This window comes from Calonectris borealis, chromosome 18 (assembly GCF_964195595.1).
Source record: "Calonectris borealis chromosome 18, bCalBor7.hap1.2, whole genome shotgun sequence".
NCBI lineage: Eukaryota > Metazoa > Chordata > Aves > Procellariiformes > Procellariidae > Calonectris > Calonectris borealis.
This window is the reverse complement of record NC_134329.1, coordinates 13,445,514-13,471,660: the sequence shown is the minus strand read 5'-3', so window position 1 is coordinate 13,471,660 and position 26,147 is coordinate 13,445,514. Positions and strand designations below refer to the sequence as shown.

General features: G+C 47.1%; 1 protein-coding gene across 14 annotated transcripts in view; it reads left to right on the top strand.

Annotated features, from left to right (window-relative positions):
* FBRSL1 (fibrosin like 1) overlaps window positions 1-26,147 on the top strand; it is a 552,901-nt gene that overhangs the window by 425,883 nt on the left and 100,871 nt on the right. For 13 of the 14 annotated variants that reach the window (XM_075168048.1, XM_075168057.1, XM_075168060.1 and 10 more), the window contains exon 6: window positions 25,839-25,892. The exons of the other annotated variant lie outside the window; for it this stretch is intronic. In XM_075168048.1, the coding sequence (XP_075024149.1) occupies window positions 25,839-25,892 (54 nt within the window). The remainder of the gene's footprint in view (window positions 1-25,838; window positions 25,893-26,147) is intronic. 14 annotated transcript variants of the gene reach the window in all.

Below are 26,147 nucleotides of genomic sequence, written 5' to 3'. Positions count from 1 at the left end.
TCTAATCTTTTTTTGAACTCATTTATATTTTTGGCCTCTGCAACATCCTGTGGTAGTGAATTCCACAATTTAATGACATGTCATGTGGAAAAACTGCTTCCTTGTGTTTGCTGTAAAAAAAACTTTACAGGTTTCATTCAGCAAAACTGATTTCAGTTCAAGTTAAACATCAAAATTAAGCACGTTTCTGAAATGAGGTCTTGATTCAAAGCTCTCTGAAGTCAAGAAGAAGCTCGGCATTCTTTTTTTGCAGAATTAAAAGCATTTTAGGTCTCCAGACTTGTTTTACACTAGCAACATATTTTTCTGTCACTCAGGCAAATTATGTGAAAGAACTTGGTCATACCACTCAGAGGATGGATTTGTGACTCTTACAGCTAATTCAGTTGCTGTTATTGATGGTGTTAGTAGTAAAAACCCACTAATACCCAGCCTAGGAGTAGAGTGATAGCCAACATATGGCGCTAACTGAAGTCCCCGAGTTTCCTCAAAATCTCATTGATAGCAAAAAGCATTTGTGCTGGAAGTAGCCAAGCGTTATTTGTAGTGGAGTATGTTTTACTGAATTTTGACCACTTCAGACAAGCACGTTGGATTGGCTTGCTCCAGTTCTTGGTGACATTTCAAGATTTCAGTCAACCAAGAATTGGCCCAAGAAGTACTTTGGGGCTGGAGAGGGAGCAGATTTGGAGCCTTTCAAGAGAAAGGAGCACACTTCTGTTTCCTACTGTGTCATCCTCCCAGCTCAGCCTCCCTCCCCTCCTGCGAAAACAGAAAGGAAGCACGCCTGGGAGCCCTCAGCGAGCTGCCGGCTGCATCCAGAAGCCTGGAGCTGGCAGGCTGAGCGCTCGCTTGGAAGTGGTGGGTCCCTGACAGCAGGCGTCCTTTCAGAAAGGAAAAGACAGGGAAAACACAATGAATAACCAAAATAACACAGCGATCCCAAGTGTGAAATGGAACATCAGCCTCCTTCGTTGATGGGATGCAGCAGGGCAGGATGCGGAGGGAGGGAGAGGGTGCCTGGTGTTTGGCCAGCAGATGGAACTGGGGCAAAATGACAAGCTTTCTGGCACACAGCCCTTACAAAAAGGCTGCTGCAGAGGCTTCTTCAGGAAGGATCGGTGCACTTGGCATTTGTGTGCTTTATCTGACTATGTAGTGTAATAAAAAAAATTACCTCTGCCTACAAACCTCAGCCCGTCTTATGGCGGTACAGAGGGGTTAACTGGGCAAGCCTGGTAAAAGTGATAAGGAATTGTCGTTCATCCAGCGGCTCTCCCTTCGTGTTGCCAGGTAGCTGGTACCTCCACACGGGGCTCTTTTGGCTTTTTCTAAAATAGAAGTGTGAAAACCCATGCATCTTTCCATATTTTTTTCCCTAAATATTCCATCTCCTAGTCTCTTAATGGTGGATTTTTTTCTGGAGCTTCAGGGCCTACTTGAAGATGAGTGGAGTTGCAGAGGGCAGAGCTGTCCCGCAGCTGGTCATCTCACTGCCCCGGTGTCCCGGGAGAGCCAGAAAGAGAGCGGGTGTTTCCAAAGCAGGGATTTCATTTTAGGTGTTAATATCAAGAGGTTTAGTTAAATCTTTGCCTGTACTGTAAATTCGTTAACGTAGGTGCCAAAAGCTAAGCACCAAAATCCATTTTTGAGTTTTCAATTTGTCTTGATTTCCAGAGCTCCTTATCTCGTATTGACTTAGGTATCTAATGACCCAATTCATCAAGTAGTTTAAGCATGTCGCTAATTTTAATCAAGTGCGTAATCCCACGTTTAGTTAGGCACACGTATAAGTATCTTGCTGAATGAAGAATGGGTATAAAGCCTAATTTAAGGCAAATCCCTGCTTGAATATGTTGCCTTTGTTCTTCATGAGGAAGACGAAAAAAGGAGTACTTTTGTAAGGAGGCGTTTTCAGGGCAGCCACCAGATCTTCAGTGTGGAGCCAGAAATCTGCAGCGAGCTCTTCCCCTCCGAGTGCCGACTGCAACATACGGTAGCTGAGTCCCCTCCGCGCTCCTCCTCATCTGCTGACCCTCGCCTCCCTGACATCCATTCCCCTCGCCTAACAATGACAAATGGAGTTATAATATTGGTTGTTGAACCATAAGCTGTAGATAAATGTGCTTCTGAGAACCACCATTAAGTCCCTAAATGGATTATATATATTTGGTTTAGAAACCTAATATTTAATATTAGTGTACTCTCCAGCGGTTGGCTTTATTTCTCTTGATAATCTATTCCCACTCCATTTCCTTTTAGATTTCTAACCTCATTAAACCTTTCATATCGCAGTTATTTTCTGTTCTAAACAAAATTAAAGACACACCATCCCCAGGTTTTAAGAGTCTAATTTTACTCCCGAACTGGAGAAAACACAGAGATAAACATTCTTTTCAGTGATGAATTTTAAAACTGCTTTACGAGTCAGCTGGAATTGCTAACCATATTGAGGATTGTAAAAGTCTGTGAAAGGCAGCATAATAAATGATGCTTGAAATGGCATTTGTTGTAGGGGAGTTCAGATGCTTACATGGTATCTTTCCCTTCTCGGTTTTGTATAAAATGTGAGGATGTATCTCACGTCGTACAGTACCTTAAGAATTTATAACATTTTGCTTCTGGTCTGATTGTCTGCAAAGAATCTCAGTTACCAGCAGGGGTTCCTTAAATTCACATGGCCAGGAGAAAGCGGTATCTCTGTAATACTCTGCTCCCAGTGTGCGCATTAAACTGGTTTTTCTTGATCGAGGGCACATTTCTTCCTTATCATCAGGCACTTTGGCACATTGCTTGTTCTGATATATATAAGTATTGCACTCTGCCTTACTAGACACATGGAAATTGTGTTTGACCATTCTTCTTGTTATACAATGCCCTGGCCCTTACAGTGGCTGCTTTAAGAAAAAATGCAATATATGTGGTGCTGAAAAGAAATCTGCAGGCTGGAGGAAGCTCTAAAATATATGCTCTATTTGCCCAAATCCATTTCTCTTTCCCTTGTTTTCCTGTAAGGCCTATAACACCTCTGCTAGTTATCAAATAGCATTAATAACATTAAATCAGGGTTATACACTTCATAGCCCATCTGCTCCTTCTCTTCCCATTTCCACCAGAGTCACATGGCTGAATGATGACATCACATCAATGTGTGACATTTCCATCGCAGCTGGTGGTGATCTCATGAGTACAGGATCATGGCTTCACTGCAGGGTCGAACAGGGCTGCAGGCAGAGTAGGTTTCCATTCAGGGAGAAAACTTGGTGGTGGTGGCACAGTTTTTGTTTTGCAGGTGAAGTGAAACCTTTCTGTGAAACACCTGAACAAAATCCCACCCCCCTTTTTTTTAACGGTGAAGTCTCTGTTGCAGACCTGTTGTATTTGTATTTGCCTCATGCCAGGGGAGATACTGTTATTTTCCATCCCTATTCTGCAGGCAGGGAAGGTTGAGGCAGGGGCAGGGCACCCAGGATACTTAGGCTGCACATCAGTAGCCAGAATTACCACCAGCAGCTCCTGGCTCCCTGTCCTTTGCTCATCTGTTAGTCTATAAGGTGAGAGCTAACATTTTAGGGATTGAAAATCAGAGGCAGGGCTCTCTGCAATTTGCAGAAGCTCTCAACATGCCACAGGAGCAGGTCTGGTGACAACAGGCATTTGTTTGACATAGAAAAAATGATAGTGAAAATTGGCTGAGCAGTTTCTGATCACTGAAGTCCCTGCTGATAGCTTTGTGCTACTCTTGTTCAAATTCACAGTAAGAAACAGCATGGTGCTAATCGCAGAGAAGTTCTGGGAGAAGGCTGGTCAGCAGGGTGCTTATATGAAGAGTGATGTGATAAAATGATAGGGAAATAGGTCTTTATCCTGACCCTTTTCCTCTCCCTTCCAACTGTGCGGAGCAGTTAACGATGACCAGAAGCTTTCCTGGCAAATTCTAACTAGCAGTTTTGCTAATTTACATTCGTTTTCAAGGTTTCAGCATTATTGTCTTTAATAGGATGCTCTCGTCCAGGACTTGGTCGTGGCTATTTATGAGGTCCCTACATTTATGCTCTCCTTCTGTTTTCTTCCACCATACATAATGTCATTTTGATGAGGACAATGTCCTTGAATGCACTGGGTTGCAAGAGGATGCAGTATTACCACAAGACTATTTTCAGCCAGTTTCCACCAGCTTTATTTCACCCTGTGAATTCATTACACTCTTGCTCACCTGTGTTAGATGCATGTGACAGTGTTATATCCTCCTTTCAGAGGGCAGGAGTGGGCGGCTGAGCTGCTCAGTTTTAAGTTCTAATGGCTGCTTATTTAATAGAGTTTTATCTTCACCCACCCATAGCAATCATCACCTTAAAAATCACCTCCATTATATCCATTCTGTTCTCCACTGCCAAACAAATCAATGCACCTCTGACAGTCTGAGATTGCGTGAGTGTGCGGGAATCCTGAGGAATCAATCGCACTCAGGTGCATCGGAGGGATTAGTGGTTTTCCCCAGGGAGAAATGGTTGGTGATACTGGCCCCTGTTCTCATGACTCAGCAGCTCCACTCCAATTTCCCATTTCAAATAGAGAGCAGCAAGCTCTAAATCTTCCATGCCTGAGTGCAGAGTGGAGAGCCCGATACAAAGTTACATTTCACTTTGTACTGACAGATGGAAAGCCATAATAACGTCCCTTTCTTCATGGTGAGTGATGGGTTCCCACAACGCAGGGTAGATTCGGAGTGCCGCTGCAGAGGCACAGGCGGTGCCAGGAGCTGGCTTCTCGTGTGAGAATCCAACGGATATCGTCTGGTGTCTCGCCCTAGGTGGGATAGTTGCCATCTGTTCTATAGTGGTGGTGGCTCAGACTGTTTGCAAATCCTCTCCAGTACCCCTAAAATGCTAGGGATTGAAGCAGGCAAGGGGAGTGAAAGCCTTTAAGGTAATCGGTCTAGGATAGATTTCAGGTTAATAGGAGGTCAGGGTGAGAAAGCATGCTTCTACTCCATTGCACAAGTGAAGGAGACAAAGGATATTAGATGCGGGGTTGGTACTTCTCACCAATATTAAATTTACTCTTAGGTGTTAATATGGAGCACCTGAATCAACCGACACTAAGCAGCCATCAGGATGAAAAAGGCAGATCCTTATGACCATAAAATAGTGATAATCCTATGCCGTAATGTTAATGAGCCTTAGTTTTTCAGGCTTGCCAGATGCAACCCCCATGTTGGCTTCAGTAGACACTAGCATATGTGTCAGAAGTCCAGAATCAGGCTTTTTTTTCTATTTCCCATGTTGGAAAAAATTTTCTGCAGAGAAAATCTGCCTGTAGGTCAAAGTAAAAAGTTTTTCCATCAAAGGAGCAAGTTTCCTTCCCTTTGAGCTCACTGGTGCTTTCAGAAGCTCTTCTCATTTATGTCCAACGTGCCAAGTCAACTCTTGGTGTTCCTGTGTCTGAGTGTGTAGTAGACTCTCAGCATGCCTCGGACTGACTCCGCGAGTTGAGAGCAGATGTTGGCTCCGTGACAGGTCTGTGTCAGCAACGTGTTTTGATAAGAACAGACTATTCCCAGCTGGTTTCTGAAGAGTTTTTCTCTTTTTCTCTGCTTTCCTTCTCTCTTGCTTTGAGCCCCTCTTCATCAGGCTCAGAGCACGCATTCTGAAAAGATGTGCCCAGCTCTTTTCTTGATGCTGTTTTATTTTCTGCATCATTTGTGTTTTGAGACTTTTTTAAAACGTTGTCCTTCACATGGTTAGGAATCCCCCAAATTCAGCTTTTCCCTCACTAACTAATTTCCCCGGAAGAAAAGGCTGCATTTCTTTCAGTCTGGCAAGAGCATGGAGAGATGCAATCCCTCCTTAATGTAGCTCTGCCACCAGAAACCCAGTAAAAATCCAGATTTAACACAGTTAGCTACATCCATTCTGGGAGCTCTTGGTCTGCAGCCCAGGGCTGAGCTTTGGTATCACTAATCTGGGCGTGCTGTTGGAGATGGGCACAGCTGAGCCCAGGGAGTGTCAGCGGTGGAGAATCACGTCCAAACGGGAATGCATTCCCTGCCTGAAGCCCAGCAGTGCTGTCAGCCAAACTGTGGTTTTCTGTCAGTGTGTTACTGGCCTCCAAATAAAGACTTGAAGAGGCGGAAGCTTGTGATGTCTCTCTAGATTAAATGTGGGAACCGAAGTTCACCCACTGCTCTTCTTATCTTCGATCAGATTCAGTGTTAGATTAATGTTAGAAGACTGTTGAATGGGTTGGAATAATTCTTTATTCCACCTCCACCTTCATACATCTGCTTACCTGGTTAGTTGTGGTTGAAGAATCCTGCAATCCCTTATTTTAAATATATATGACATTTCTGCTGCCTCGGCAGGGCAGGAGCTCTTTGCTGGGCCCACACTCATAGAGGATGCTTCAGAAACAGATCGATTCGGAGAGCCACTAGCCCACTTCCAGGCACGTTACTGAAGCAGTGTGTGATTGTGAACTAGTTACTTGACCTCTTTATACTGTAAATCTATAAAACTGGGGGGAAAGTAGAACCTCTCGGAGCTCCAGACAATTCACGTCTGCTGTGTTCTCTCGGGTTACGGTGAAACTGTACGAGCCACGCTGGCCCAAATAACACCCCTTCTTTACCAGGGGTCTGTAACACCTGGTTGGTTGTTCACCTACTTTCTCCTCAAGTCTCGAACTCCCCGCAGCAGTTTCTAGGCGAAAGCAGGTCTGGGGACTGTGTTGTAATGGGAAACCTCCATTTCCCTTTTAACCAGGACTTCAACCCTGCAAAACAATCAGCTCTTCCCTTTCTATTGAGAGGCAGCAGTATCTAATCAGGTTTCACTCCTTTGTTGTATCTATTGATCCTCAGCACTGTAAGATGCAAATTGCCATGCCTGACAGGATTCAGGGTGTTTTATCATCAATGGAGAGTAATTATCCTTGGCTGCACCAATATTGGATTGTTAAGCCCCAGGATAATGCACAAGGTAAAGACATTTAGAAGGCAGTCCACCTCGGGGATTTGTGTAAATGTGATGGATAGAGTGAGAGCAGGATAGCTGAATTACAGCCCGCAGGGACTGACAGCTGCATGGGGGTGTAGCCTTGATAATCCTTCCAGGGAAGATAGTGCTGCAGTGGGTATTGAGACACAAAGTGTGTCTCAAGCTGTAAGTTTCCCTTTCTGTTTAATCCTCGTAATGTGTATACGCTGAAGAAGAAAACATATGCAAGATTTTGAATGGATTCTGTGCGCTTGCAAGACTGGCCAAGTCTTCTGTTCATTTATCTAACCATAATTCAGGCTTTTCATGTGAGCATATTTTAGAGGCACGAGGGTTTTGGGTGCTTATTTCTTTGTCTGTGGATTCCAATTCAATACTGAAAGCAGAATTATAGATGAATAAGTAAGAGATACTTTTCTTTTTTGAAAGTATCTGGTTAACCATTGCATATTCTGGTGTATAAAGTAGTTAAGCTCTCTTAGCTGTGGGGAGAAAATGTTTGTCAACAAACACGCCGTGTTAGCGGACTAATCCTCAACTGATAGCACCAAACCTGAAAGTAGACTCAGGGAAGATGATCTCTTCTTCCAGAGTTATCCATATGAGCTAAGTCTTATACCTGTCACTTTTTTTTTAAACCAGACCATTTCCATAGTTGCAAAATAAGTAAGAACAGAGATACAAAGAGGAAAAGGAGCGTTGGTGCCTGCGAACTGCTGAGATGAATGTTGAGAGTGGTTCCCAAAGACCGTCAGGCTTCAGATACACACTGAACTTGCAAGCTGCGAGTTCTGTTAACATTTTTTAATTTTTTTAGCTGCAGTTCTTTCTTGTCAAGCAACTCCTTGTGTTTGACCAAGGCTATGACTAAGATCAGCCAACTTGCTTGGCATGCAAAGCATGCTTTATTCTTGTTGAAGCTGCTAAAGACACTGAGGAGTAAATGCCAGAAACTTAAGCAAATAGTCCATGCTTTACCAGAACCGTGCCAGATTTTGCAGCTATGTGCAGCTTTGTGCTGGCAGCCTGTGCCCTGTGCTGCCACAGAGGCGTTGAGGTTGCTGTACTCCAGTGGGATTTTTCTGACATCCCTTCACAAGCGCCCCTGGCTGCTTCATTTCACACGTTATCATCAAAGTGTGCAACAAGCTCCTTACATTGCTCCATACCTTCAAACAAGCAGAAAAGGATTTTGCTCCACAGTCAATTTTAACTGCAGTTTTGAAATAGGAGAAAATTGAGAAAGATTAAGAAAATTGTCTCGCATACCTACGCTGTTTGTCATGTTTTTAAAAGGGAGCGAGTCTTGCAGATGTTTTGATTGCCAAGTCACAAACACACCGCTCGGGAGGGTGGAGTCCAGGCGAAGTCGTGTCGGGGGAATTGGCACCGCCGTTCCCTTTCTTCTGCCTGTCAAAATAGCCCCCCCAAGCCAGGAGGGGGTTCTGTGAATGAAGACAAATGATGCAGTAGAGGCTGATGCCGGTTTGGGCTTCTCCCCCCTGCCCTTGGCTGCCGGGGCAGCCCAGAGCGTTAGGGATGCCCTCCAGGGCCGTACGTGCTGCTGGGGGAAAGCGGCTCCTGCAGCCGCGAGCCCCATCTGCCCTGCGCCCCGGCATGCTGCTGAGCTCCGCCGGCGTCATCCACCGCCCTGCAAGTAATCTTGCCGCTGGCTGCGAGCGCAGGAGCCCTGCAGCCACTCAGGCAGATGCTGCGAGCGAGCAGCCTGGAGCCTCAAATCCGTAACTGGCTCCCTGCAGCGCCGCGGCTCCCACTTCACCCCGCGTTTTCCCGGGGAGACTGCAGCGCCTTTCCTCCCGTGGTGCCCTGCCAGCCCACGGGCAGCCTGGGCACGGGACAGGCGTGCATTAGATCACCCGAACGTGTTAGACACGGACAGCCTCGAGTAGAAACATTCACAGATTTCAATATGCGTCTGCTGCTTTTCTGCCCATGCTCCTCCCGCGCTGCAAGGGAGCGGTGGGGCTGCTCCAAGCTGTCGAATTTGTGGCCGATTTCTGGAAATGTCAGTGTATGTGAGGCGTTATCTTTGGGGAAGTGCCGTTGCATGCTCCCGCTTCCCCGCAATCCCTCCTTTTTTCCTAGAAGTGACTCAAAACTGTGCAGTTCTGCAACTGAAATTTGCCATGGCTCCTGGAGTTCCTTGGGATGCAGAGAAGCAGGTTTATGACCAGCTGACAGGCTTTCTCCGCAGTGCTCACCGTTGCTCTTGGCGGATGACACAAAAGAAGATCCATATTGTAGCTTCTAAAGATGAACCAATGACACAATTCCAAACGCAACAATCCTGGAATTTGGGGAACTCGAGATCTAAACCCCCATTTTGTTGCCGGGCCTGAATCTTAGTTAGATCAAGCCAAAAAACACGTGAGCTGAGAGGTTTGGCCCTCAGATGGGGGGAGACGCCAGTTCAGAAGCAGAGTTCACGGTTGAGACCTCTCATGCCCCACGGCATTGTACCATAACGCAAAGCTTGCAGAATCCCGTTGGCGGTACAGATATTTTAGGTGATGTGTGTATGAGTGGAGGATCAATACCGTATGGCATGCGTGTTAAAATAAAAACATGCGTGCTCTCATGGCTGTATTTGCTATATTCCACACGAAAGTAGTTATTTTTTTTTTATTGGGAAAATTGTTAGATTTGATGGCAGTATGTAATTAGTAGTTTGCCAGCAATAATTACAGGGCTGTGCTCCAGAATAAATGATGTAGCATTCCTGTGCATATAATATGGTATACCACAAAATAGGAGTTGGAAAATTGCAACATTGCTGGATCATCATATATCTGACATGTTGAAGGGGTTTTTTTGCTCTGATAGTTTATGAAAAATAGTAAGTATGGTGCACTGTGAACCAAAAGGCTTTCTTTGTTAAATTAACCACAATTGCAACCACAAATTATGGCTTCACAAACTATGGATTTAAGACTGGCTTTTCATAAATAGAGCTTCTTTGTGTTTTAACAAAACATACATAAAAGAATGGAGTTGTACAATGATGCCAAAGTAGCACTTTCAAAATCAGCAGCCCATTCAAGCCTTTGGCATACAATCATAATATTTGTTTAAAGTTTAGTATCCAGAAAGGGCATTCACAGAAATCCCTTAAGCTTAACACCGTTCTGATATAATTTCTGTATGCCCTAATGAAATAATATCAAGATAGCGACCTTAAAAAGATAGGTTTGTATACATTTGAAAGTTTGTATACATTTGAAAGTTTCACTAACGTAAGTGAATAATTAGTCACTAAGTGACTAAGCGAAGGTTCTGCAAAACGAAACATGACAGAAAAATCCTTATGTGGATTTTTTTTATACGTAACACGTCCATATATGCAAAGGACCCAAATCTTTCGAAGTAGAAGGAGTTGTGCCAGTTTCTATCGAAGGTAAATTTGCCCAAAAAGAGTTTTCTCCAATACTGGATGATTGCTGTAGATTTCTCCAAGTTTTAAAATATCCTACAGATTATTGGCATGCTCATCCTGATTTTGAAAGGCATACTTTTGGCAGCAGCAAACTGAGGAGGGCCATGTGTTAACATCCTGGTTTAGCAATATGTATTCCCACATGCTAAGCTCTCGTACAAATGCAGTTTTTATTGCTGTTGACTTCAAACAAAGATGCTTTGACATCTAAAGTTGTATATGTTACAGATGCAATGCCTAACCATACTCATGCGGTATATTTTAGGATGAGCTGGCTGTGGTCCCAATCATACAATCAAGTATAAACACTCCTAGGATACAGGGCCCCATACGGAGAGTCACTTATCTTTGTTGTGCTGTGTAGTACTGCGCTGTAACATCTTGCCGTGTCTGATATTTTGTACTCCAGCTCATTTGCACATTGTTGCTTAACACAATATATAAATAACATATAGGAGCAGGCAGCATCACTTGTCTTCTGACTTTGAATGTGGAACAAGTATCGTTAACGTATTCCTTAGTCGATCCCCAATCCACAGCCCGAGTGTCGCCTGTCCAGGATAGTTGCCTCTCCGTTACTTTGCCATTCCGTATTTTCTCATCCCTACACTAAAACAGTGAGAAGGAGGATAATAATCCAGTTAGGAAGCATTTTTAAGAAAAAAAGTGTATTTATTGGCCAAAATCTTTTGTGCTAAGCAGAGAAACTGCAGTTTAAAGCTTGGTATTTTGAAATGGTGGTTGGTGCTCAGCTGTTCAGCTTTGCAGCAATAGGTTGGTTTTCTGGGAAAAATCCTTAGAAAGTTGAGCAAATCATTCTTCTCCTTCCACCGCTCTTCTCAGAAGGAAACCAGAGTCCTGCTTTACTTCTGCAACCATCTTTACAAGAAACCTGAGCCTGTAAGGGCCAGCCGGGGCTATCTTCTTCCATCTTCATAAAAGCTCCAAGTTTTGTCCTGGCTGCTGTAACAGCGGGGTGCTTGGGGTGGGGGGAAGTTACGCACCCACTTTTGCTTGGATTCATCCACTGCCTATTCCGTTTAGACTTTCCCCAACAGCAGAAATCTTGCCACTCCTTTCATTTGCATCTAGGAGATAGGTGAGCAGGCACTTCTGACGTGTAGAAGCAACCCCCTCATCTCTCAGCAGCACCCGTTTGGGGCCCCGTTTGCAGGCTGATTGCTGGGAGGGTGGTCTGGGGGTGCTGACAGGTCCATGGGAAGATGGGGGGCCCTGGGGGCTGCACCACGCTGGTGACCACACTTCGCAGGCGTCCTAAATACGAGTCTCGCCCATCTCCTTGCGTTTGCGTTCTTCAAAGATAACTGGATTTGTGCTTAAGGTTTTCACTCCTGTAGCTGGCAGTGTGTACAGGAGTTCTTGTAATAATAATTAGCTGTAAATATTTTGCATCTAATTCTGAAAGGTTACTTCAAAGAAACATTTCTTCATATCACTTGGGATCTTTTCTTCTGTTGAAATACACATTCGTGAGTGAAGTACTGCAATTACAAGGATGTTTAGAGAATCACAAAGGTATTTATTCTTGTCCTGGCTAGTTTATAGTAGCAAAAATTGCAAGTGGAAAGGCTAAGAAAATGTATTCTAAAAACAAATGTGTAATTGTTTTGTTGAGAGTTAGAGTCAACAGTGTTTATTCATGAGGCTTAGCTGCCCCAGGCGAGAGCAATCAGACTGGAGGTACCACCTCCTGTATCCTTGTTCTCTTTAATTGGAGCCATAGCCTTGGATGCCCCGAGGCGAAGGGCCGTCTCTAACTGTATTCTGTTCGGTTTATGAACATTTGAAAGTGCAGTGGAAAAAAACATTCTTTTGTTTAGACAGTTTCAGGCTTCCCCTCCCTTTTCTGTTCAGCAAGTGAAAATTGTATGTCAAAATTAAGCTCTCGAGCAGCTATAGATTTTGCATGTAATGTGATACTCCAATGGCTAAATAGTTTTGCAGCACGTTTGTTGTTAGGCCTAGGAGCGGAGCTGTGCGTCACCAGCTAACGCAGGGATGGGGAGCTGCAGTCGAGCTCCCGCGCTGCCTGCACCCGGGGCCCGCCGGGGCTCTCGGCAGCAGCACCGGCAGCTTCAGGTGCCCGGCAGGCAGCCTGGCGCGCCACGCTGTCCCCCGCCGTGCTCCCTCTCCCAGCGCACGCCTTCTTTTAAAGCAAATCAGAGCATATTTTAACGGTTTCACAGCAAATTCCTGTGTCACTTCATTTCTATTTTTAGGCTCTGGTGAGGGTACCTAGCGCAGCTACCAGCCTAGAGACAGATTCAATAAAAGATTCAATAAAACTTCTCTCCGGCTGCCTCCCAGCAGAAGCCCGGGTGGGGGCACGCAGTGCAGGAGGCGGCTGGCGTCTCTTGTTGAATCTAGCCCTGAGTTTATCCAAGCTCTTCCTGAGTGTTTTTCTACTCTCTCTACTGTAAAATCCTGATTTCCTCATGACATCTTTATGCAACGCTATGGTTAAGTGCTTTCTCCTTCTATTGTCAGCACTGCCAGCCTCAAACTGCTTGAAGCTTTTAGCTCCAAAATAAGAAGTGTGGTCTGGCGCGGGGTGTGAGGAGAGTCCTCTGTGCTCTCTTCAAGCACCCGTCTAGTCTGAGAGAGTCCTGTCTCGAGGGAGGGCTCTCCACTTGGGACAGATGTCGTTGGTAGAGCGGATGGCTGTGATCCTGCAGCCTTGAGTCAGACCGGAATAAAAACGATAGCCACAGCCTATCTCATCTCATCTCATCTCTCTGCGAGCACTCACGCTGCCCCACACCCTGCCATCCCAGCACCTTCAAGAGATTAGCGCAATCTCGGTCTGGAGTCCCTCGTGTGGTCTGCTCATGCTGCGTGTAAGATGTTGGTGGTCAGATAGCATCTTGAAAAGATGAGAAAACAAGAATACACCCCATCTAAGCTTCGCTTTCACATTATTGCACCAGCCCGATGCCTGGCCACGCTGCTCCGAGAGGGGAGTTCAAGCAATTAACTGTTGTCACCTTGGTTTGCACATTTGAGGGCTGAACTGAGGCCACTAAATAAATATCTGAGATTGCACCCTGTGCACCACTTGCCCATCAATCCCCTGCCTTTCTGGAAGGGTGTTAAGTGGTTTCTGCTGCCATTGGTGCTACTTTAGGTTTCTTCTGGCCCGCTTCAAGCCAGCTTTGTCCCCCATGGTGTCTGGCTGCAGTCAGAGGTAGGTAAGAAGGGAAAGGGTCAGTGTGACAGGTGATGGATGGGATGAGTCCTTGGCCCCAGGAACACTCGTCCTTTGCTCGCGGTGACTCCGCTGCTGGTTCATCCTCCTCTGTACGTCCATGCGAGTGGAGATTTCGAGCTCTTCAGAGCCCTTCCGGGGAATGGCCTTTCATTTGCCACATCTTCTTAAAACAAAGTTACTGAGTGGTTTACCAGATATCCCAGATTTTCTAGGATATCACTCCAGTTATATCTTCACTGCAGCAAAACCCAAGGCTTTAAAAGGCACCTATTTATTTAGTTATTTCATGCAACTGGCAAGGCTTAAGAGTCATCCCTGAATGATATCGATTCTGGTAAGAAGTATGTCATAGCTCTGGAGACTTTATCTAAATAATCACATACTTTCTGGAGTGCAGTTTTCAGATTTAAGTTATTAGATTTAAAATTCTCCTCTTCTTAGGAAAACACCTCCCCTTCCATCCTGTTTCATTGCCCCTGATCCAAGGTTGGACCGTCTAGAGAATGGCATAATATTTGCTGCGCATTTGCCTTGACGAATAGCTAATTCCCACTCGGATCCGTGGGGGACAGCAGGCTCCTTGGCTTCCTTGCGGAGAATATTTGTTTAAATGCAGCAAGACCTTTCTCCAATGTTGTCTTTGCAAAATGTGGAGGGGTGAGCCTTTTGATGTTTGTATTTACAGTGTTTTCACATCTGGATGTCGTTTGTGACACAGGCTCTCCTCCTTTTTCTATCCCTGTGTCTTCCTGTAAAATTCATTTTGAACATATAAGCTCATGTGGCTTTAATGTGTAGTAGTCGGCCAATGTATTTAGCAGGCCTGTAGTAGGCCAATAAAGAGGTACCTTGGGTCATGCTGTGCGCTCTTGTAAATTTATCCCGAATTAACCCTGATTGGCATCCAGCTCCCCTGCTGTAAAGATACAGATGTGCGCGCTCTCCAACATCTGCTGTTTCATGAGGAGCTGTGCCATAAATCCACGAACCCCCGTGACCTGAAGTCTGGGCTGAGGGTTTGGGGATGCTTTTGCTGCTGTGCTCCACCGTCAGGAGAGCTCGCCGGGATGGGTACCTGCAGGACGCAGGTGGCAGCGCTGCTGGCGGAAGGGCAGCTCCATCCTTGCATTTTCACACGAAAATCCTGTTGGTGTTGCAAGAGGCTGTTCTTGTCCCTGAGCAACACCAAGATACGGCCTCCGGTGTAAATCCTTCTTGTGGCTCCCCGTTTCGTGCAAGTGGTTTGAATATCCTCGTCCAACAGGTTTCTTTGGGGCTTGTATTAATTCAGCTTCATCTTTTAAAATGCAAACTTGGGCATGGCGGAGCAGGCTCTTTCAGCTGCCTTTACTTGCAAAGGAAAGCAGGGGAAGGAGATCAGTCAGAGCAGCCAGAGCGTCGCTGCAGTCCTGCAGTCAGCCAGGATGCAAAAGGAAAAACATACCCATCAATTTCTAAATGTCAGCAGAGATCCCCTGGAAGTTATTTATTGTGTCTGCTGTCGTATTTAATGATTTAACAATATACTAATAATCATAATATATTAACTTTGTGTAGAGATATACCAATCAATATAAAATAATGAACACATCTAATGGATTTAATAGTATACAGATGTTTGCTGCCTTTCTCCCTGAAGATTTTCAGATAATTTCTCAAGGCCAGCTGAAAACCGCGCTCAGGTGGTTCTGTTCCCCTCCCCGAGAGGCAGGCACAGCGCTGGGGCCGCGTGCGGACACCCCGAGTGCTGCAGAGGTGCAGAACGGGGTGTTTCGGCGAGGGCGCGGGGGGCTGCGGGCTGGGGAGGGGGCCGCGCGCTGGGGAGGGGGCCGCACGTGAAGGCTGCGCGTGGGCGCGCCGGCCCCGCTGCAGCAAGGGGAGAGGAGAGGGAGGGCAGGGGCTCGCCCCGTCCCTATGAATCATGTTTGCTGCGGCAGGCACTAACCAGGCGTGTCAGGCAGCGTGGATCGTCGGCCCCTGTGGCCATTGATTAACCATTTATTAAAGCACCTATGAATCACTGCAATAGTAATTATATTTTAAATATACCTACTAACAACTGTTTTGCAACGTGAAGGTTAATCACGATTAAACATTTCCTTTGCTTTTCTCCCTCCGCCCAGATTCAAATCCCCTGGGGGTCCGAATGCATCTCAGGGACACAGAAGGCTGCACCTAAGGTGGAAAATAGAGGGAAAGGAGTCCAACCCCAGCCCATCAAAAGCACGGGGTGGGGAAGGAAGCGTGCGCACTCACGCACACATGCACGCCATGCGTGCACACGCACACACGCCCGTGCGTGCAGAGAGCGTTAACACGCGCTCCATGCACTCTCCGGCCATGTGTGCGCGCGCACAGACTGTGCACACAGACCGTGCGTGCAGAGACCACACACACACCGTGCACACACGCACCGTGCACACACCGCCACTGAGCACCCAGACACCCGCTGTGTGCACGCACGCAGACCGCATACACACACACGCAAACTGCACGCACCATGTATGCACACTGCGCGTACACCCGGGCCACACACATCAGCTCAGACTGTGCGCACACGTAGACGCCGTGCACACGCAGGCCGTTTGCACAGAGGCGGCTCACGCACGGACTGCACGAAGCTGCAGACGCACCACGCGCTGTGCACCTACAGGCGGTGCCCGCACACACACAGACTGCGCACACGGGTCCTGCACACCTGCGCGCACCGCGGACACACGGGCCACGCACAAACGCACCCCGTGCGCCTGGATTTGGGCCGCGTACGCACAGCTCGTGCACACCTGCGCGCACTGTGCACACCCAGACAATGCACAGGGACACGGGCTGTGCACGCACGGACCACGCGCGCACACACACGCGCACACACGCGCGCACACACGCACACGCCCACAGCGCGCGCACCGCCTCGCCCCTGCTGCGGGACCGCGTGCACGCGCGCACCCAGGGCGCGCGCCCCGCGCCCGCTGCCCCGCCGGCCGGTCCCGCGCGTGCCCCGCGGCGGGGCGGGGCGGGACAGGCGGGCGCGCGCGAGCCGCGCCGAGCCGAGCCGCGCCGCGCGGGGCGGCGGGGATCCGCGTCTCGTGGCTGGATTGGTCTCGCCTGGCGGCGGGCGGGCGCGGGGCGGGAGGCGCTCGCCGCGGCCGCGCGGAGCAGTCGCGCCGCGGAGCGCCCGAGGAGCGGCACCGCCGCCGCGGAGCGGAGCGGGCTTCGGCGCGGTTCCTCCTCGTCCATGTTTGGGAATAATGGCTACCGAGGCGTGAATCACAAAAAGAAAGAAAGAAAGAAAGCCGCCGCCGGGGGAAGCCCCTAGATGGGGCCGGGCTGGGGCTGCCTGCGGGGCTGATCGTTCCCCCTCCTCTCCCTCTCGGATGCCGGCCGGACCGCCTGCGTCGCTTTTTTTTGCTGCTTTTTTGCCTTTTTTTTGGTGCGTCTGCGGGCTTTTCGCCCCCTCGCGTGCTTTTCGCCCCGCCGCGGCCCCGCGGGTGATGGACCCGTAGCGCCGTCTGCGCGGCGGCTCCGGGGCTGAGCGGGCGGCGGGGGCGCAGCCCGCCGGGGCGAGGCGGAGGGGCGCAAACTTTGAGCCCCGGGTTCGGCCGGGGGGGAGGAAAAAAAAAAACCCCAAACAAGGGGGAAAAAGGGAGAAAAAAGGAAGGAAAAGAGCCGCGCTGCCTGCACCCCCCGAAAGAGCGAAGGAGAAGGAGCGAGCGGCGGAGGACTGCGGCGGGAGGAGGCGGAGGCGCCGCGGCGGGGGCCGGCGGGACCCCCGGGGCACCTCCGGGCCGGGCGCCGCGTTGTGCCGCTGCGGGGGGGCCCCGAGCGGCTCCGCGCCGCGCCGCGCCCGCGGGGGCCGCCCGGCCTCGCCTTGTGGATTATCCCGCGGGGGCCCGGCTCGCCGGCGCGGCTCGCCATGGTCTGCGCGCCGCGGGGTAAGTAGCGGCGGGGCGGTGGGCGCCCTCCGGGCCGGGGACCCCCCACCCCCCGCGGGGGCTGCGCTTCCCCTCTCCGACCCCCGTTCTTCGACGGGGAAGTGTTTTTCAGGTGGGCTGCGGGAGCCGCGGGGTTCGGCGGCGTTGCGGTCAGACGGGAGAAGGAAGTCGCCGTGTTTTCCGCCCGGTGCGATGGTTGTGTGCGTGCGGTTTTTTTGTGTGTTTCTTTTTCTTTTTTTTTTTTTTTGTGTGTGTGTGTGTCTCTTTCGGTGCAGTCGACGAGGTGGTTTGATTTTTCCGGCCGCGCCGTTTGCTCGCCGGCCCCCCCTCCCAGCCCCGTTTTCTCTTCGGGGGGTGGTTCGCGTCCCTTGCTCCGCGTGGGTGTTGAGATGCGGCGGAGCGAAGCGCGGAGAGGCAGAAACCGGTCGTTACTCATCCCCGCGGGCAAGCCGAGGACCTCTCCGTACGGATTTATGGAGAAGGGGTTTTGGGGGGGGAGACTGGGCGTGTTTAAATAAAATAACAAAAAAAAGACACGTAGGAGCGAGGAGCTGCCGGGATGCGATGTGCTCCCGAGCTGCCTTTTTTCACCCCATTTCGCACATTCCTCCAGTGCGACCGCATCCCTCTTCCCACCCCCTCGCCCCCACTTCCAGGAGGGGGGGATTGAATCGCTGCCTTCATCGGGCCGCAGGGAGCGGGGCCGGGGCGACACCTCCCCTCGCAGAACCCGAGCCGGGGGGGCTGCGCTGATGAGCCCGGGCGGACCCGAGCTGCTCCCACCCACGGGTGACCGTGGCGGCGCGACCCGGCAGCCGTCGGCAGACCGGCTTTGTCGGCGCGTCAATGGTCCCCTTCAGCAGAAGATCGCGAATTGGCTCTTTCGGGGTGTTTTCTTGGCAGGCTGGGTGTTGTAGCGGGCTGCCGGATGAGGACGGTATTTGTCTGGGATTGCTGGCTATTAAAAACGGTAACAAACTTGAGAATCTGTAGCCGACGGTTAACCCCTTCGGTGCAGGCCAGAGCCCCTCTAGTCACAAAGAATAACAAGTTTTAAAATGGTCTTCGTGGATTTTTTTTTTTTCCGTGTGTCTTTTGGCTTGAGAAATACCCAGGCCACCTCCCTGAACCTGGCAGCCTGTGCTGGCCACGCTGAAACACGGGGCGCGGGTGGGCTGCCCAGGCGTTGTTCTTGTCCCTGCGTCTGCTTCTGTGCCCCCTCTGCTTAGCTTGAAAGAAAAATTTAATCCAATTAAGAAATTAAACCCTGTGTGTTTAAAAGTGACAAATTTGAAAGGGGGGGGAGGGCGAAGTAAGATTTCCAGGTCACTGGTTAACTAAAGATGGTTTGGAAAAAGAGCTCAGGGATAAGGCGAGGGCAGAGGGAAGGAAAGAGGGATCTTTTTAAATGGCAAAGGCTTGTACATCTCTCTGGAATTTAAACTGTTTTTTAGGCTTGTAAAATCTTCTTGAAGTTGCGCATTTATCTCAGGAGGCTGCTTGCTAGCTAATCTTCTCAAGGCATGTCCTGATTTTTTGTAACATTACAGTATCTGAGGTCCTTTTAACCTAATTTTGTAACAAAGATAATTTCTTGTTATGTAAGTTACTGTTCTGAATGATTGCTTTGGGTCTTGGAGATCGTCCTTAACTGGTCTCCCTTGTGCCGCAGAAACTGGAATTATTTACTTCGTTATCAATTCTTGAAATAAAGCCTCGCTCAACTGGAAAAGGCTGCTAAGGTATTACAGGAAAATAGGGTCTTTCCATTCTTCTCTCTAGAGAGTTAAATCTCTGGTCATCCCTGATCAGAATTTACTTCAGAGGTTTATGTTTATGTATAAATCCGATTTTCCCCACATACAGACTTACAAGGGCGAGCTGCTTGATTTATACACACAGCATTAACTTCCTACAAGTGGCAGACTTACAACGCTCTCTTCAAGAATTTTCTTCTTTGCTGACAACAGTTCCCTAAAACTGCCCTGTGCTAAAGCCAAAAGGCACTAGCTTGGGCTGCCCGATTTTCTTTTCCAGAGGAGATTAATGCTATAAAACAAGGAAGGCAGTATCTTATTTAGTTGGATACCAAGTTTTCGCTAGTACAGAGTGATTTTTTAACTTTATTTTATTTTACTTGGAAGGTGGGTTATTCTGAGTGAAACCTTAAGCCTTGTTTATCAGAGAAGGGCAGTCTGTTCTCATCAACAAACGAAGGAGCAAAATATATCCCGGTGTTACTCTATCGGGACATGCAGTCATCTCTTGGACCTTGTGGCCTGGGCTGGCTAAATCGAATAGCAGTGTCACGAGTAGCTCTGGTATTTTTAAGTTAAAAAGGGGATTAGAGTATGCTTCGGATTCCAGTGATAAACTGCTGACATTTAGTAGTAGTTGGTATTTATTTTGCTCTGATTTTGCAAGAATGTTGCAATTTGAAGTGTTAACTTTCAGTAAGGGGTGCAAATGTTGGTGTTTGCTGCCATTGCTTTTTAAACTAAAAACTGTTAAGATGTTTAATGGTGATATGTTGACAAAAGTGGCAATGAAAAGGGCTGCATTCTTCAGTGAGCCGGTCTGTGCTGTACGGCATTTTTGGAAAGCACAGATGTGTATGTCATTTTCTGCCTCAAATCTTTTCTTTCTTTTTTTTTTCCCTTGACTCCCAGCATCCTTGTGTCGAGTGACCCATAAGAGCTAGGGATTGTGGTGTCTGGATATATCCGAATATGAAGCAGTCTTTTTAAAGGCATTACAGAAGATTCAGTCAAGTAAAATTATTTGTATCATTGGAATAGGAAATGTAAGCTGGTTAATTTTAATGACTTTATGAATTTACAAGATGTGAAGTCAGGCAGGTACAAGAATGTGTTGCTCTTCGCTTAATAGCATGTTTGAGCAAAGACTGGCATGCTGCATCAGAATGGAAATTTTAGGGTTTCTTGCAGTCTTTTATCCTTCTGAATAAAGATGGAAATTCTGAATTAGGTAAAGAAACATATGGTTTTACCAGAAATTATTTCCTAGACTGATCAATTACTAGGAGATGTAATGAGAAATATACTCCTTGGGGAGAGGAAGGAGGGATTGCCATTACATAATATCCCTTGGGAGAATTTCTGTATCGCATAATGAGGTTGGTGATGGAGCATTTGGGGAAAATGCCTATGGATAGGAATTTGTTCTTCAGATTTCCATAAGCAAAACATATTACTGAAAAATAGGCTTGTTAAAAGTAGTACTGACATGTTAGTAGGTGGGTGCATTGCCTCTATACACATTTCTTTTGTTCTCATAACTACTATGTGAGAGATTAGGTAACCATAAGATTAAAACGTCCACAAAATAAGAGATGCTAGTGAATAATTTCCTTACATATTTGATACCAAGGGTAAACTATTAAGGGCTTATGTTCTGTTCTAGGCTTCATTAAATTATTTCTGTTTATCTATTGAAAATAGGTCCTAAGGAAGAGAAAATCTCTAGGGTTAATGGTGTAAACACGAATGACCTTATCCTCATGGTGGTGAAAATGAAATATATAGAAATGCGTGGTGTTGTGGATTCAATAAAACTTGGTAGCTGGATACACGTTTTCAGAGTGCTTGTAATATCCTAAGGATTGCCTAGGAGCTGACTTTCAGATGGAGAAGAAAGCGCTCGTTAAAAATGACTTAAATACAGCCGTACATTTTTAGTAGCAGTTGCCTTAAACAGGAAAATAATTCATTTCCACACACCTGCCCCTCCACATTTTTCATGCTGGAGTCCAGAGCGAGCGGTTAGCCTCCAGGAACCGAACGCCGAGCTGGCCGGCAGTGCCTGCCCGCGCACGGGCTCAGAGGTGTTAAAACCAACAGAGGAAAAAGGTGAGCAATCTTAACACCTCTGTCACTGCTGGGGAATTTGCCTAATTTGAGTTGCTCATTTAAAACCTGAGTGCTGGTGATTCTAGTAATTTTTCAAATGGCTTGCCCAGCTTTTGTCCCTTGAGTTCCAAATCTGTTCCAGCTTTGCGGATTCCTCCGAGAATCGCCTTTACGCAGATTCCAGCAGCCGAGGTGGAGCAGTGACCCCTGATGGTGGCTCTGGTAATCGAGGCAGGTTTGCACAGCTATCACTATTTTTAGGAAGTTAAAGGTGCAATGGCTGTTTTGAAGTCCAGGCCCCGATTTCAGCGTTTCATTGATAATATTTTGTAGTATTTTGTGTGCCACCTTGTGGCTGCCGGCACACATTGCAGTTGTGAGGTGGGGCTGGGTTTCGTAGGACAGTCACGATTTTAGTGTCGCCTTGATGATTTTATTCTGTGTCTCGGTTTAGTGTCGGTTATCTGTTCAGACTCACCTAGCGTTGACTGAGTTGCGAGATCCTGATCGTTGGAAATGCAAACCAGAGTGGTGGCCGCTCGCTGCTGACCAGGGTGTTGCTTTCAAAGTTTGAGGCAGGGCTTGGCTTTCCAAAAAGGTGCAGAATGGTGCTGGATTTAAGCGCTGAGAGTTTGCATAAAGGAATCAGTGACGTTTCTGCACCCTGTAGAAAAGGTCACCATCAAGGAAACTGGAAATATATGTGACTGATACTGGTGGAAGGACTTGATTGCAGATGGTGACACTGGGGTGGTAATCTTCCTCGCTGCCCTGTCCCATTGCCCTGCCAGAGTTCTACAGATGGTGACCCCTGCATTAACCGTCTGACAGGCACGGTTTAGCATGAGAGCATCTCTCAAGGTAGCTAATGTCATTTTAAATGATAAGAACGGCAACTTGTGATCACTGGTTCTTGTAAACTTCAACTAGGATGGTGCTGTTGACATAGAGATAGAAAAATAGGTTCTCCAAAACATCCATTTGTACCTTATATGGCTGCATTGAAAGGGTTAAAGATAAATAAAATGCGTATTCTTTAATGCTATAAAAATAAAAACCTTACTTTCTGGTGGGTGGTAGGAGAAGAGTTAGAGTTTACATGACGACAGCATTTCAAGGTGACTGTTTATGTTGTTACCAAAGATATTTCTAGCTTGCTTACAAAATGAGATTTTTAAAAATATATTTTTAATTTTGAAAGTACTCAGCCTAGCTTGTGTTCTTGTGGAAAAAGCATTACAGTGAAATTGCTATGGAAGAAGGTAGCTACAGGATTTTTAAGGCTGAGTTAAAGCAAGCTGGGTACACTGTTTGCCGTAACGTTTCTGTGGGGGGTAAAAAACATCTGTACGTGGATGCTCTTTCTGCAGTAACTGCTATACCAAAGGAGAATCAGGGACATAATGGGTATAAATCTTGGGGTTTTTTTCCATGGAATAATCAACAATAAAAAGCGTTTAGGCTATTAAGATACCTGCAAGTAGAGCCTTACTCCAAAGCTGTAGGTTATAAAGTTATAGTGTAGTCTGCCTTCAAAATGGTTGGAAATCCTTCATAAATACCTCTTTGCCACATACCTTCTATCTCCCTGGATGATTGGCTCTCTAGCAAAGCTTTCCGTAGAGGGTGCACTGTAATCCTTTTATGTTACTTCTTCAGTGCAGATTACGCAGCAAGAAATAATTAGGAGATTAATTTTCACCTGTCACTGCCAATAATAGATAACCTTGATACAGTGACAGGGCTAGGAATTTGGGGAGTGGAAAAGCGTTTAACCCTGTAGTGATTGCTGCAGGGACCAGGCAGAAAATGGTTGCCAGAACATGACCTCCCTGCTCGCTGTCACGAAAAGGGAGAGACGTGTTAGTCTTTCCGCTTCCTTGTCTCCCGCGAACGCTTTGCCTTTATCGCTGTAAAATTCGCTCTGTGCCGCAACGGTGCCACACACGCCTCGTGCTAATCAGCCCGGAGCAGACGTCGGAGACCTTTGTAGCCTAGTCTTTTAATTCAAATGCAGTTCTGTTGCTTTTCATGATTTCAATTCCCAATCTGACTGGTATTCCTAGTCTGCTAGGGAAAGGAGCAAACTAATGAAGATGGCTTCATTAGGCAGAGTGCAATTTAGCCCTTGCAGCTGAAAAAACATCCCAGAAGTAACTGTACTTTTGGTCTTCAGAGAAAGCAGAGCTGAGGTGTTTCTGCTCCCTTTCAAAATTAATTACTAGCTCGTATCAGGTGAGCTTAAAAATTTATCCCACGCTCTAAGACAGTGAAGGTAAATGGGGAAAAAAAAACCCGCCTTTCCCCCTCTGCTTCTTTTTAATTTTTTTCTTTTGTGCTGAAGTTTAAATCTACAATCTGTTGAAAATGTAATGGGAAACCAGCCTACAGAAAATGCCATTATTCATATCATCCTGAGCTCATTTATTTTATCTGCAATAGTAATGATAAGACAGGCTGCTTGGCAATGCTGATAAGCTGAGAAATATCTTGGAGCTATTTGTAAAAGTTAAAGCAGATCTTGGTACTGAGAGATAGGGAAACTGATGAGCCTTTGGGCAATCTGCAGAGCTGAAAGCTAATAAAGATTTTAATAGGAAGGCCTCATTAGGATTAGGGAGAAGATCTATTATCTGGGATTTACACAACACAAACGGTGGGGCAACTTTAATTTTTGCTTCTTTGTGCATTAAATACTCTTGCTGAATGTGAAGCCTTTTAACTTTGATCTGGATCTCTTCATACGTTCAAGGAGCCATCACCAGTTGTTGGCTGAGCAGAGATGGAAGGGCAGTTGGTGTGGGAGTGCATTTGCCACACATGAGACATGCCGGAGAGCCATCATATTCAGGGGCCGGTCGACTTTTGGAGGTGCAGAAGTAGAGGTGTTTGCAGGTGCTTGAGCGGGAGGTGTTCTTGGTAGTGTCTCTCTTATGTTGTGAACGATATTTCTAATCTCTTGGCCCTGAAGAGCATCTTTAGAAAGAAATTAACCCATTGCTGTTGTGCTGGTTCTCTTGATGGTGAGACTGAAACTGGAGTGGCTAGCTTGTCTGCCCAGTTCAGCCTAATGGGGTGCTAACTCCCAACTCCCACAGTGATGGCTTTTTTAGTAGTTGTGATCACCGTATGGATACAGCTATTCTAGTAGAGGAGCTGTCTCCAGTGCGGCTGGAGTTGGTATGGTAGGAGTACTGTGCCATGGGTGACCTGATCGAGAGGTTTGGTAGTTATACAGCAGGACTGAGGGCAGCACCATGTGCGTTCTTACATGTGCGATGTACAAAACATTCCCTTTTTGAGGACCCTTAGTGTGTGCACGCACCTGTCACGTGGGCTTGGCTGTGTTATTCCTCACACTTAGCATGATGTGTAAGGTGCGTGTAAGCTGCTGAAAGAGCATTAGTTAATCCAGGATTTACAGATGTATTTAATATTTTTTCTCAAGGACCGTCCAGACTTTTTTTTGTGGTTGAACTGGATTGTAAAGCAGGAGGAGAAGCCACGCTGGAACATTCTTTGGTTTGCTTTTGAGGTCTAAGCCATGTTGTAACCTGATTCTGCAAACCTACAGTTTAACCCATTTTTATACACGGCCGATGAGATCTAGTTGAACCTCTAATGCAGATGAAGGGTTTTGCTAGGTGATATCCATCCTGGCTGTGAAATGCCACTCGTGTGACCACACTGTGTTTGGGAGCTGCCTGGTTTCTTCCTTGTGTGGAGCACACATGAGTACAGGAGTCTCAGCTTCTCCCCCGTTTTCGTGGCACAGACCAACTCCTCTCCTGCTGCTGGATCAGATAACCCTCGTGGTAACTACAGTAACATTGCTTCCATGGAAGAGTAATGTTTGGAAAGTATGTTCTTGTATTTTCAGTTGTCTTTAATACAACGTAGCAGCCCAAAACCAAAAGGGAGTGGAGCACCACAAGCTACAGAGAAGTCTATTCCAGACCATAGTTCAGGATCTGCTGGTTTAAACCAGTGGTTTCATAGGGCCTGCAGTGGACAGTGTAATGATAGATTTAACTCCAAGTATTCCATCTTCCATGTGCTTAAGGAACTTACTCAGAGCAGCTGCAGCTGTAATCCCCTCCCCTGTGCCCTCACCAGCGTGGAGACAGACGGGCAGGGCTGGGGGGGAAGCACAGCACAAAGATAAATTTCTGATAGCGGGTTGGTGTCAGTTTATTGCAGCTTGTTCCTAACAAGTCGCAGTTTATGTCAACCAACCAGCGTGGCCTCCTAAAGAACTAGCGCTATTTGCACGTAACGTGTTGCTCCAGCAAGGCTGCCATTTGAGAAGTTTCTAATATTTATGTTTGATATGAATGAAACTTTTTGTTTTGTCTGTAGACCGCAACGGAACTGGAGCTGACTCGTATCAGGAGTGCCTTGATAACAAGCAAGGTATGAGATCAAGTCTCTCCAACATGGGCACTTGGGACTGATTTAGCTTGATTTCTTGCAGCTGAATTGGTTGCTGTCTCTGTCTCTCTCACTCTCTGTGTCTCCCTTTTTTTCTTTTTTTTTTCCCCCCCCCACTGTCTCCAAGCCAATTCACTGTTAACAGTTCCATGTCAGCTACCCTGTTAGCTCAGGGTCTCATTACACATTTGTGATAAGGCTCCTCGTTTCTAGCACCCCAAGCCCTCTATTATTAAG